At 38.4% G+C, this 13,912-nt stretch overlaps 1 protein-coding gene across 6 annotated transcripts in view; it reads right to left on the reverse strand.

Annotated features, from left to right (window-relative positions):
- Positions 1-699: 699 nt before the first annotated feature.
- The window catches only part of PCDH10 (protocadherin 10), a 38,250-nt gene continuing 25,037 nt past the window's right edge, over positions 700-13,912 (reverse strand). For 5 of the 6 annotated variants that reach the window (XR_008445101.1, XR_008445102.1, XM_054030004.1 and 2 more), the window contains one exon: positions 700-2,288. Coding sequence is in view for 3 of the 6 variants with exons in the window: in XM_054030004.1 (XP_053885979.1) it covers positions 2,269-2,288 (20 nt within the window). In the remaining 3 variants the exon portion in view is untranslated. Of the gene's footprint in view, positions 2,311-13,912 lie in introns of all 6 variants that reach the window. The other variant, XM_054030000.1, reaches the window with a different exon arrangement.

Genomic DNA, 13,912 nt, shown 5'->3' on the forward strand with positions numbered 1-13,912 from the left:
TATATATACATTTTAAAAAGGATCCCAAGAAGTTTTTGTAAATTGTACAAATAAGCTAGAAATATGTGTTAAGTGTTTAACAAGCCTATTTTGTTAGACTTATGAAATAAACTGATGACGTTAGGGCTCAATCCAGGTAGCATTCTGTGCATGGAACTCTCCCTGAAAGCAGTTTCAGAGTAACAGCCGTGTTAGTCTGTATCCGCAAAAAGAAGAACAGGAGTACTTGTGGCACCTTAGAGACTAACAAATTTATTAGAGCATAAGCATCCGAAGAAGTGGGCTGTAGTCCACGAAAGCTTATGCTCTAATAAATTTGTTAGTCTCTAAGGTGCCACAAGTACTCCTGTTCTTCTTTTTCCTGAAAGCAGTGAGAGTCTTGTGTGCATCAATAGTACGGGAGACTCCATACAAATGATCTGCATGTCTCTATCTAATAGCAATTGCCATTGGAAAAAAAGGAAAAACAAAAACAACTTCCACCACTTGGGGGTCAGATTCTGTCACTCTTACTCATGCTGTGACATATACTCAGCACTGACAAGGCTTTCAGAATCTGGGCCTGATCCAAAGTCATAGAAGTCAATGGGAATTCCATGTTCTATTGACATCAATGGGCTAATAACACAAAATTCTATAATTTCGATTCAGTATTTGACAGGCAATAATTAGGAAGTATAGAAGGAACAGTACAGTAGAGAATGTAAAAAAGAAAACATTTTACTAGATTTTACACTTGTAAATGATACTTCAACTCTGCGGACTTGAAAGTAAAGTTAAACTTTACTTTTCAAGGCTTTTCTTTTCAAAAAAGTTTTTTATATATGTATGAATCTGTGAGATAACATTTCAGTCTGTTGAATTATTAAAAAAGGTAAAAACAATATGGACAGGCTTGATCCTGCTCCCAATGAAATCATTGGCCAATCTCCTACTAATTCCAATGAGAGTAGGGTCTGTCTGAGAATGTGCCATGTTCCTACTCCAAATCTCTTCAATGTAAAAAAATAAGAAAAAATAACGGCTCAGCCAACTCTATGCCTTTGTGATTTGTCTTTTATCAAAAACCATTTCTAGCCAAGATGAAAAGATATATATATATTTGCTTAGGTTTGCACAAAATTATGTCAAAGAAAGATGTGTGTGTTAGGAGTTTGGGATGATTTCCTTAGAACAGTGATCTTCAGTTACATTACATCTTACATTTCAAAATGTACAGACACCCAATGTTCTTTTTAACAACATATACAGGTGAGTTTATAGATCCTTTATAAAAGGTGTTGTGATACCAAATTAAAAACCATAGAAATAGAATCAAAATAATGAAGATTGATATATACTTTTGATAGTACATAGTCAGTGCTCATTCTGGTAAAACTGACAGCTGCATCTTTGGCATTGAAAATTCAGTACAACTTCTAAACAAAATGTTGTTTCTTACAGCTTTAAAAATAACAAAAACAAACAACAACAACAAAGAAAAAACAGGACTGACCAAAATACCAAAATTGGGGAAATATTATTAAAGATTTATTTTTTTTTTAGCAAGGATAACTTAGGGACCCTGAATTACCTTCTCACTTTAGTGTATGGTTTGGACTATATGAATCCATTTAAAAATCAACTAAATTGTACCACATTTTTCGGAAAATTATATATAATATAATATATATATATTTTATATTTATTTAGAAGCTTTGAAATAGTACAGTAAACACTTTGCAACACGTGTATAAACTACAGAATGTCTTTGATATTTTGTGGGTCTGCAGATTAACAACATTTTTATGACCCACAGGTGAAAAGATTATGATCACAATCTCTCTTGTAAAGTTGGGATAGTTTGGGGAACACTTGATCACACAAAAATAATATAAAACAGTCAAGTTTAAAACAGTGATATTGCATTTATAATGCACATTTCTTTTATCTGTACGATTGGCTTCTTGTGGTGAATATAAACATCTAAAGGGCTCAGTGACATTTTGGAGAGAGAAAGATATATAGTGCTGTAAACAGGCACACACTGATCAGAAAGGCAAGATCAGTTGCCTCTGAAGTTTCTACAGTTCCACACATTTCAACTCATTTCTCAGGCCTGCTGAGAGCAATTAGGTCCTATTGTTGGCCATGATGTCTCCAACAGCACACAAATCTTTCAGTTACATAGAACTGGATGGCCAAGATAATGAAGTTGAAAAGTTGATGCTTTTTGTTGGTCGACTTTTGTGCAAATCATGCTGCTTCAGGTAAGTCCTGTAGAATTGACTAGCATATCCTTTTCCGCGCTGCAGGAAAGAAAGAAAGACACTTCTGAGAAAAATAAATCAGTCCCCAACACTTCTTTGTTTTAGTATTTCTTAACATGTAGAGAAACAATCAAAACTTGTGACAAACTGTCACTTGGAATTCCCATTGTAGCAAATAGTTTAATGGTGAATCGCTTTTCAGAGAACAGTCTTACTGTGGTTTGATATTCTGAAAACCAAACGTTGCATGCTGTTTTATTATCTGTCTAACATGTCATGGCAAGTATTTCAATGTGCCTTTATACAATCGGTTTATGAATAAGGCAAAGAGTCACACTTGCAGGTTCACTATTATTGATATTTCCAAGTCTATTTTTTTCTAGTTCATCTTTTTATTTGAAACAAGACCTAGAATCTCCAAAAGAATCAGAAGCCGACTTTCCTTCCCTTTCAAAGAGAATCATTATCCTCATCACCAACTGACCCTTTAGTCTGGTTTGACAGAGAGATAAAAAAAATATGCATTAGTTCTACAATTTGAATCCAAACATTTATTGTCATGCTGGAAATTGAACTAGTGTTATATGGGTGAAACAGGTCAATGCATTAGCAAACCAGTATCCTAATCCAGCAGTTGTGGTAGCTATATTAGCTCCAGACACTGGCTATTTTAACTGTAATTGGGAGCAAAGTTAACAAATGACTTGTACTGGCATTCGGAGTCAGATTCTGATCTCAGTCACACTGATGCTAATAAGAAATGGAACTGGCTCACTGGATTGAAGTCTTGATTTTTTTTTAAAGGATTTCATGATAAATTCAAGTTTTAACCTAAACTTCAAATTGGCAAAGTCTGATGTAGAGGAATCAAAGATTAGTCCATTCATGGAAGTGAAGTGTTACAATTAAAGTAAAAGAAATCTTCCTAACTGTATAATGATTTCATATATGTAAATCACATAGACCTATCCCAAGTCTCAATTCTTTAAAAACAAAACAAAACACCAATTAGGTTCACCTAACAAATACTGTAAATCAGTACAATATAATTCACAGGGAAGTTAGATTATTCATGGGGAAATCTATTAGCATATGTTTTATGTATTCATCTAATCTAGTCTTCCGACATAGACTATCGTCTGGCACTCATGATTTACAAATATAAGAGATGAAGTCTATTCAGTATATCATCCTATCAGTTCAACACAGGAAACTACCAGATCTGTTATTAACATTAAAACTAAACCAAAATAAGAAATATGTTTTTTTTTTAGTGACTATGAATTGTAAAGATTTTTTCCACTGGCAAGATGCATCAAAACAGATAAACTAATGAGATACTTTTCTAATAAATATTCACAAACATTACTAGTGTATATTTGTTATAAAACTATCTATTTTGTGTCTGTTCTCTTGCAGTTGAACGGGGGTAAGGGGAGGACTTTACAATTCACATTAACCACAACAAACAACAATAAAAATTTCTTTTTTTATTTGGCTTTAGTTTTGTAGGCCTGTGCTTTAGAATGTAACGGTCCTGACTGTGTCTTCTGCTGTAATAGAATACTGTAATAATTTGTGTGTATATTGTATGATGTTGCACTAGATAGATAGATTAGATTAGATATTACTCTCACAGCAAAATGACTGACCAAGTATTCTACGATTGGTTAATAACATAATAAAAGCATCCCAACTGGTTAATAACTTTGATTGGTTAATAATTAAATTGCACAGTATTTTAATATGTGCTGCAAAGAGCCGCAGGAGACACATTAAAGAGCCACCTTACAGCGCCTGATCCTCAGAGTATCATTGCGGTATCCAGTAAACTCAACAGCGGCTCACACCATGCACAAAACTGTCAGATTCTAAGTACTGGATTTCACATCCTTAAATAAATAAATAAATACCATATATATTTCCTTTAATCTTCAAAGCTCTTTATAAACACTCATATATTAATCTTCACAATATCCTGGTAAAATAGGTAAGCACAGTAGCCCCAATTGCCTGCCACTATTGAGAAAGCCATGGGACAGATATGCAGGAAATCACAACTGGGATTCCTGTCATGCATTCCCATAAGACAGTTTAATTTGAAGCCCTGTGGAATTTGCAGGGGATGCACCCCTACAAACCCACATCAGGGACAACTGCTGCTCTATTAAGGTCTATTGGCTTTATTTCCTATCTAGCAGTGTGAGTGCACTGGAATCAGGTCATTGGAATCTAGGTCTCTCAGAGCACACAGTATGACCTCTCTGTTTGCCTAGGCTTTCCTTAGAAATGTGCATTTTTGTAGTAGCTGGATGGTGACATCTTTGCCTTACCTTGTGTCAGTGTGTAAATTTTCTTATTTACTTACTATTTTTAATTTATGTGCTTACACTACAATTAGCCCATTTTATAACACTAAGTACATATCTGCAATGTCTGTGCCTTGGGAAGCTGCAAGTTCCTTACCCAAGTCTTTCCTGGTCCCAAAACCTAAGAGAACCCTTCCACGTGGAACACCAGCAGAAACAGATTTACTGGATTCTAAGGGTGGTGATTAAACCTACCTCCTCCTCATTGTTCTGCAAAGGTGTCTGGCTAGAAATTCATGTGCAGATAAATTTGTCTGACCCTGTATTATCCTTGTTTACAGATGGGGAAACTGAGTAAGAGAGCTAAAATGGGAAGAAGGATGGTCTTGTGGTTAAAACAGAAGGCAGGAAGCCAAGACATCTGGAGACTGTTCCTGGTTCTGCTAAAGATTTTCTGTGTGAATTTGGGAAAAATCACCAAACATCTCTGTGCCACTATTTCTCCTTATGTAAAATAGGAAAGCAATCTTATTCCCATCTCATAGAGGTGCCACAAGGCTGAAATCACTATTCTTTAAAATCCACTTTGAGATCCATAGATAGGAAGCACTATAGAATTGGAAATTATCAAAAGCAAGGTAAGAAATGGTATAAAAACTCAAGAATTCCTGGCTCCCAGTCTTTATCTCAGACAACACTTCTTTCTTCATCCCCATTTAACTGTTCTTGTACTCTGTTCTCATTAATGAACTCTGAAATATAGTGGAGTATAAAGCTATATATATACAGCCACTGGGAATGATGGTTTTTGGTTACAAATGTTGTAAATTAGTAAAGTTTAATAATGTTACTACTATACTCACATGAGTTCAACTCTTTAATAAGTGTCTTGGGGGAAGAAGGAGAAGGAGGACTAAATAATCAGCACAAATAGAAAGCCATTTTAAAATAGGTATTTTTCTTATTAGCATACTTGTGTGATGGGGTGCATAAGGATGGAGGTGGAGTTTAAAAGGAAGCCAGACAGCTCAGAAGAGGGCTGACAAGGCAGGAAGACCGACCTGTCCTAGAAGCTACTGAGAAGGGATGTTGTGACTGTGCCTCTGAGAAAAGAAGATCCTACCTGCTGAGCCCAGACAGACTAAAGGTGCAGTAAACACTTTTTCTTCAGTAACTTTTGCTAGAGACTGCAAAGCTTGGACTATAGAATGAGGGGTAGGAAGTGGTCTAGGGAAGGTATCTGTAAGGCATTCCTGGGTGCCTGCCCTTTGATAACCCTCACAGGACCCTGGACTGGAGCCTGTGCAGTGGGAGGGCCCGGGGGCCCCCTACCAGCCCTACTCTGTCTTAAAGAGGAGCTGACCCCCTAGCCACTATGTGAAGCTTCCATCGTGCACCAACCATCACAACTTGCATGAAGGGTACTTCAAATATTGTTACAGATCCATAATCTATGTTATTTTGGAGGTAGTTGTCCTTCTCCCAAGGGCAAGGGTTTTGAATATTACTGTGAGAGAATATAATATAGAAAATTTATAATAGATTTAAATAAAAATTGGAAACAGAGTACAGCAGCCTTACATTAACATTTATTCTTCCATTAATATGCATGCATACCTATCCCATTAATAGTTACTTATAGAGATTGAGGAAAGAAGACACAAAAAAGACTTGGTGGAAGAAGAAAAAATGAAAAGGGAAGAAAAATAAGATAATAGGAAAAATAAAAGAAAAAAATACAATAACGATAATTAACAATTCTGGCTTATAAACAACAACAGAAATATATTGAACAAAACAGAAGATCTATCAAGATACATTCAAAAGAAACCTTTCCATCACAAAACCTCACCCTTGTACTCTTTTCCCACTGCCTGCCCTTTTGTCTGTTTTCTCTCATCTTGCCAAGGAATCACTTAGGTCTGGATTATAGCTAAATTCTAGGTGGGTTATGAAGAGGGGGAAAGGTACAAGGAACATTCCTTACTCTAATAACTCCCAAACAGGGACTTGCCACATTTGCAAACCTTGCACTTCTCTGAACAGAAGAGTAGTCCTGTTAAACATTGCTAGCCACCCTAGAAGGACAGGAAGGAGGCAGGGCCGTGACCCTGCAGCTTCCCTTCACAATGGCCAACAGAGAGGGTCAGCTGCAAAAGGGAGTGCATGTACCTCTTTTATGGCATAGCTGCAGTCATGCCCACCCTATGCACTGACAGTGCCAGAAAAAATCATGGCATAATACCTGTAGCAGTGTGACCCCATACTTCCCCCATGATGGGGCAGTAGCTTTAAGATCGAATTGAGCCCTTACATTGAAAACTCTTCAGGAAAGGGACCATGTAAAATGCCATGCATACTAACGCTGCTGTATAAATATTAGTGCTACTGCTACCAAGAGGAGGAAGAAAAAAAAAATCTCTTCAATCAGAGACACCCATGTAACCAAAAAACAGAAAGGGAACAAGGCAGCACTATACATGCTATATTTACTACCTGAGGGCCAAATTAACCTTTAGTGTGGAGTTTAAGTACAAAAACTTTTATACTCCTTAACCCTACATAGCAGCTGTGCAGGAGATTGCCATCTGGGCTGCCATGCAAGGGCACAATCCCATGCACTGTATTTGTCTCCATGCCTTTCTATTTGAGGTAAGCACAGAGGGTCACTTTGGGGGGTAAGGTGGGTATTTCTGCCATAGGAAAGAAAAAAGCAGTCATGGGACTGTGTGGCAGACCTCCCCAACCTCCTCACATTCCATTCACAAACAGCCCAAATACTCAGGCATTATACAGGTACAGCAGGGGTCGGCAACGTTTGGCACGTGGCTCGCCAGGGTAAGCACCCTAGCGGGCCGGGCCAATTTATTTACCTGCTGACATGGCAGGTTCAGCTGATCGCGGCCCCCACTGGCTGTGGTTCGCTGTCCCGGGCCACTGGGGGCGGCGGAAAGCCACGGCCAGCACATCCCTCACCCGCGCCGCTTCCCGCCACCCCCATTGGCCCAGGACGGCGAACCACGGCCAGTGGTGGCCGCGATCAGCCGAACCTGCCGCATTAGCAGGTAAATAAACTGGCCCAGCCCACTAGGGTTCTTACCCTGGCGAGCCGCGTGCCAAATGTTGCCGATCCCTGAGGTACAGCAAATTTCTTCCACGGATGTATAAGAGTCCTACATCATATTTACATTATGTTTATCTTGATTTTAAATTTGCATTATTAGTTGTCTTGAACTGTCTTTATATTTCTATAGTTTGTTTGCATTATTATATGTTTTAAACACAGATAGTGATATCTGGCACTATCAAACTCCCATTGATTTTGACAGGGCCAGGATTTCACCAGGGATGCTGGGGGGAATGGATTACTCAGATGACTAGCAATATATATCTGCTCTGTATTTCTGGTGCAAAGTTAGCCCAGTTTGTTAGTGATTACAATTTATCTGATGGTAGCTTGGTGCCCTATATGAAAAGAATTGGCAGTCTCAGTCTAGTAATTAGTGGGCAAGTGTCCACATCACAAAACCAATCCAAATGCCCCTTTTTAAAGAGCAGTTAAGGAGTGAATGGGAAAGTGGAGTGAATTACAGTACCACAATCCAACACCCTTTCTGGTGGTTTATTCAGGTAAAGGACGAGATGCATTGCTAGGTTGGGGATGTGGGAAGGGGAAGATTACACTCCTGCTGCCCATGTTAAAGCTGTTCTGTGGACAGAGAGTGTTCCAGTCACCAAAGCTGTCAATCCAATACATTTCACAATCCATAAAGTCATTTTAAATATGTAATATTTAAAGAGACTTTTTAAACGATTATTAATGATATCTTATAAAAATGCCATTAAAAGACATTCCAGATATTTCTTAATGGGATACTGTCAGTCTTGTGCAGTTCCCAAATCACTAGTTCGCAAATGTGAAGATGACATTTTCCCAAATATTCTTTCCTTACTGATGCAGAGAGGAAGTTTTTTTTTTTTTTCTTTAAAGAGTTTAGATGAGATGTTTTGTGCTCCATACATACACCTGTACATCTGCATGTTTGTTTTTAAAGTTCAGAAGTCACAATTTAGGGGATTTTATTTTGCTTAAAAACTTTCTCTGCATGACAACAATGTGTTGCAAAAAGGACTTTGGAAAAATACTCATTTTATATCTAGAAGGAAAAATCAACCAAGTTCACCCATGTTGTAGCTCTAGTGAAGTGAGTAGAATAACATCAGGGCTCGATAACTTCTTAGGGCTCCACTGTGCCATTTAGATACAGTTCACATAGTAAGAAGTGGTATAAAGTTACAATGGCCCAGAGGTATTTAGGTGTCTATCAGCCTCTTTAGGCACTGAATTCCATTGATTAGGTGCCACTGATATTTTCAAAATTGCTGCTCAACTGCTGCCTGATCCTGTACACACCTAAGTTCCCTAGATGCCTATGTTTCTGATGGTCAGCATTCACAAAGCTGCCTATAACCTGATGCTACCCCACAACTAATGAGCAGCTCAGAGCCCTGGCTCAAGCCAAAGTCCTGGAAGCCCTGAACTACAATTCTCAAATGCAGCGGGGGACTGCCTATCTCACAAGTAGGGACTGACCCTATAGGCATGCTCTGAGCATGCCTAACATCTGTTACCTACCAACCCCACAGCAGGATGACCAGATGCAGGCCACTGATGACTGGGGAAGCAGCACAGAACCTGCACCAAAGTCAGTCAGAGAACAGGGAAACGTAGGATGCGTGAGAGAGGTATCAATCATGAGCAGCAGACAGAGAGAGATAAATGGGTTTGATTGCTAGGGGATGAGCTACCTAAGCAGCTGACCTGGAGTAGGAGCCTAACTCCAGGAGAGGGTTTGTGTCTGAGGATCCTGAGCAGAAGGAAGCACACTAGGTCAGCTACTTAGGAGTAGTCTCCTCTTCTCTTTCCATCTACTCTTCTCCTCAGCATTTCACTCCTAACTTAAGTGGTTTCATGATCACTTTGCTGGCTCCAGAGGATCCTTTTCTTAAGCATTTAACTCTCTGCCTGGGCGCCTAACTCAGGACTGAGGATTCAACTATGTGGCAGGCTGCCCATAGATTTGGCATTGCAATGCTGAACAGAACAACACCTATGTACCTTTGAGGATCTGGGCCAAAACCTCAGACTGAATATGAAGAGCCACTACTCCCAGTGGTGCTGAAAGCCATTGAACCAAACTGTAAACCCTGTATATCATAGAAACCTCTTCAAGCCAGTGGGTGCTACTGCACCTCCAGCACCCATAGTTCCAGAACCCCGACTACACTCTTTAGGGAGATCAGTCACTTCTCTTGGCCAGTGTGTGTATATGTCTGAGTGTGTCTTTGTGCAGTGGGATCCTCGCTATCTGTCCACCAGGGGAGTAGGAAACGCATAGTGCATGCTTTTTCTTATGCACAGGGCTGTGCCTGGTAGAACTACTCGAAGTCGGGAAGAGGATGAAGAACCTCCCCCCCCCCCCCCCCCCCCCCAGCCAACACATATTGTAGCCAGACAGAATTTGTCCTTTGAAATCTGATAGCATTTGGACTGGTATGTACAATTACTCAGATTGTGTAAAATCAAATGAGAACGTGAGCATTAGGTCTGCAGGCTGTGAATAAAATAATGAGGCTGAAATACAAAGGATTAGTAATTGCTATGCTGAACACTTTCTCACAAACATCCTTGCTTTTATCTAAATAAATAAATCCTAAAGATCATTAAATTCTGTTCACTACACTGAGGATTTTCTACACACTTAGGATTTTCTACACTAGCATACCCCAGAGTTATCTTGCCCATAATAAATAATGTAACCACATACAGTGCCCTTTCCTTTTGTCTTGCATAAGTGCGTATAAGATTTAATTGTCCAAATTCACTGAAATCAATTCAAGGACAATGATTTCAAGCAACTGGAGATTTGACACTGATAGACGTTGCACTGATCACACCGTGTTTACAGCCTATTGAGAATTACTTTGATACTGATATTACCTCCTCTCCCCCCATTCCCCATTAAAAAGGGGCATATCACTTGTCTAAATACAAGAGGGTCACTTTGCAGTGATTTTTCCTACTAGAAATTAATTTTGAAATCTGCACCAACACCTAAATGGATGATCAACTTGTTTTTAAAGTTTGTTGTCCAAATTCTATATTGACATACACTCAGTCAACTTGACTAGCTTCAGTGCGGGATTTAACAGCACATGTTTTAGGAAATTTAATTTCCTCATTTTTAATATGCTTCTGAGTTCTAGGCCCTACAGATACAGTGACTACATTGGGGAATGTACATGCATATCTGTGTGGACTAATGGACCATTCACATTTCCATTTTCATTCCAATCTTAAAAAAGAAAAAAAATATATTCAATGACCATAGTTCTGAGAATAAAATCCTCAATATTTTGCTACATTGAGGGCCATTCCAATAATTTGCCACACAGTGCAGACTTGAGGTACCATACTCCCCCACTCCATACTTAGAATACTTAGTGTGATAAGAGACTGGTATTTGATGGCAGATGCTGCCTTTGTAATGCAACTCCTGTATGATATTAAGATTTTAGCCATTTCTCTAATGCTTATTTTTAAGATTTCAGTAGTGCTTGGCTTTTGCTGGTCCTTTGTCCAGAAGGAAATTTCACTTGCTATGAATTAGATCTGATTCAATCAAGTGTTTAAGCACTGTTCAGGGCCATACTTAAGCAGGTGCTTACCTTTAAGGATTGACTTCAATGTGATATAGGTGCATGGTTACATTTAAGCATGTGTTTAATAGGGATGTTTTTCTGAATTGAGTCCTGGCTGTTTGTTGCTACCAGTGTTCTGTGGCATGTATGGTACTTCTGTGTGTACTTGATTTTCTGTGCTAAATGCTGAGGAATTTTTTTAACTACCAAGTACAGCCTGGTGGCAAAATATGTCAGATTTGATTAATCTTCTAGTTGTCTTTATTTACTGTGGAAATGATGCCTTCCAGATACTACTGGTGAATGCAGAGAACAGTCAGCTATTCTCTACAATGGACCAAAGAAAAGTGAAAGCCAATGTTCTGACTAGAAGTACCAACCAGTAGCAATTTTTTCTTCTCTGTTGTACTATATCCATAATATCTTCTGATAACATGGTAGATAATACACACAGCATCATTGTCTTAGAGACAGAATCATTTCAGACTTGAAGACACCTGAATAGGTCACGTAATCTATACTCATGCATTCTGGTGGGACTGATTTCATTATTCCTCAACCATTCCTGATACATGGGTGTTATAGCTAGCATTGAACATCTCCAGTGAGGGTAATTCTAAATTGTCTATTGGCAACCTATTCCATTGCACATGTGTCCTAATCACTAATTTACATTTTTCCTGCTTCATCTTAAACCACTCATTCCTTGCTGTACTCATTGACTAATGACCATAATTGATCCCTATCTTCTTTGTAACAGCTGTATGTGTGTGTATATATATATATATATATATATATCTTTCATTTCCCTCTCAATCTCCGTATCTCTAGATTCATTAATCCCCACTTGCTTAGCCTTTCGTCTGTCTTATTTTCAAAATAATTCAACATTTTCACTGCACATTTCTGACATCTATGAATATTTGTCTTTTTTTAACTGAGAAGCCTGAAACTGAACAGAGCACTTTGATACAATATTACACCAGCACTGCATTCCTGTCTTGTGCCCCATTTAACATTTACTATAACCTTTGGTGCTTTTCTGAGGCTGGTATTCTTTTATCTAAGCATTTTATTTGTCCTTCTTAAATGAAGCTTCAGTTTTTACTGAATACCATACTTTCAAATTTCTGCTAGTCCCTCCAATTTACCAAGATTACACTGTGTTTATTATATTCTAGAAAGCATTTGTAATGCTCTCCAAGATTCTATTGTTCAAAAATATGATTATCACATATCTCCACAGTATCTTCCAAGTCAATAATGAGTCTAGAATAGGCCACTTCAAGATACTACAAATATCCTCTCCCTAGCTATATATATAAGCCCATTATAACAACAATTACTGCTTTTTGTTATTTGTGAGCTAGTTTTTTAAAATCCACCCTTCCTTTTTGCACTCAAAGTTATGTGCGACACATTTAGATGTCATGTGAGTGTGAATTTGCTGTCATTTAGATGTCATATGAAAGCATAGCCAGGTAGTTGAACTGACTGTACTTAAGGGTTCAAAGGCCCACGTGAAATATTGCAGAACCAGGAAGGAAGGTTGCGTTGAAGCACTGTTCATCATCAGTCCCTCTTAATTGACTCCACATCCATCATTATACATTACATTATTTCAGCTTACCGATGAAAATGTCATGTAAAACAATAGGAAACTCTATATCAAGAAGATATGCTTGACCACATTTCTGAATTTTTGAAACCAGGATTCTGGATTGCACACCACAGATCTGGACAGTACATATTGCATGCTTAAATACTACAACAGAATATGTAAAACTGGCAATTATGTGTACATTCAAATACAGGTTTTACTCTTGCAACTCATTCATGCACACATTTTGCAGGTAGAATTTAGGAACATGTTTTGAAGACTTGCTTCACTATGTTGACTATATTTTCTGTAACCAATAAAGATTGTTTTCCTATCAAAGAAATAAATTAAATTAGTTTAGTCTAATTTGGTTTTCATGAATCCACATTGCTCACCAATCATAATGTTATTTTACTCTTGGTGCTTACAAACTGAGTCTGACTGCTTTATTCATTTTTTTTAAGCAATTTACCAGGAACTGAAGTTAAACTTAATGGTCTAATTACCTGGGTCTCCCTTTTCCCTTTCTTAAAACAAGTTACTATGTGTGTCATTTTCCAATCCTCTGAGATCTCACTAGACTGCAGTGACTTCTGAAAACAAATTAACGATATTCACAGTAACTTCATGCCAGCAGCTATCCCCATTGCTAGCATGAATCTCTTGGCATGGTCAGTGGCTGACATGTGAGAACAAAGTTGAAGCACAGTCTATGGAGAAGAGGGCTTGTCAGGTAACAATGTGGTACTGGACATTAGAGTGTTCATGTGTAAATGTCAAGATATCAGTGCAGTTACTCCTGAGGACTGCTTTTCCTTGCCCCCCCCCCCCAATTATTTATCATATTCTTTAAACTGTTGTCCTCTTTCCTGAGGGAAAAAAAGCAGTTGGGAAAGGGGATGTGCCTTTACAAATGAAAGTGGAGGAAGGAGAAGCAGAGCCTTTTGGAGGGTGTTTTCAAGGTTTTGCTGTATATAGAACAGTGAGAAGACAAGCAAAGGAACAGGAGCTAACTAGTGTGGGTGTATGAAGAAGATCATTTTGCCCTGGAG

This window comes from Malaclemys terrapin, chromosome 5 (assembly GCF_027887155.1).
Source record: "Malaclemys terrapin pileata isolate rMalTer1 chromosome 5, rMalTer1.hap1, whole genome shotgun sequence".
NCBI classification, from domain to species: Eukaryota; Metazoa; Chordata; order Testudines; family Emydidae; genus Malaclemys; species Malaclemys terrapin.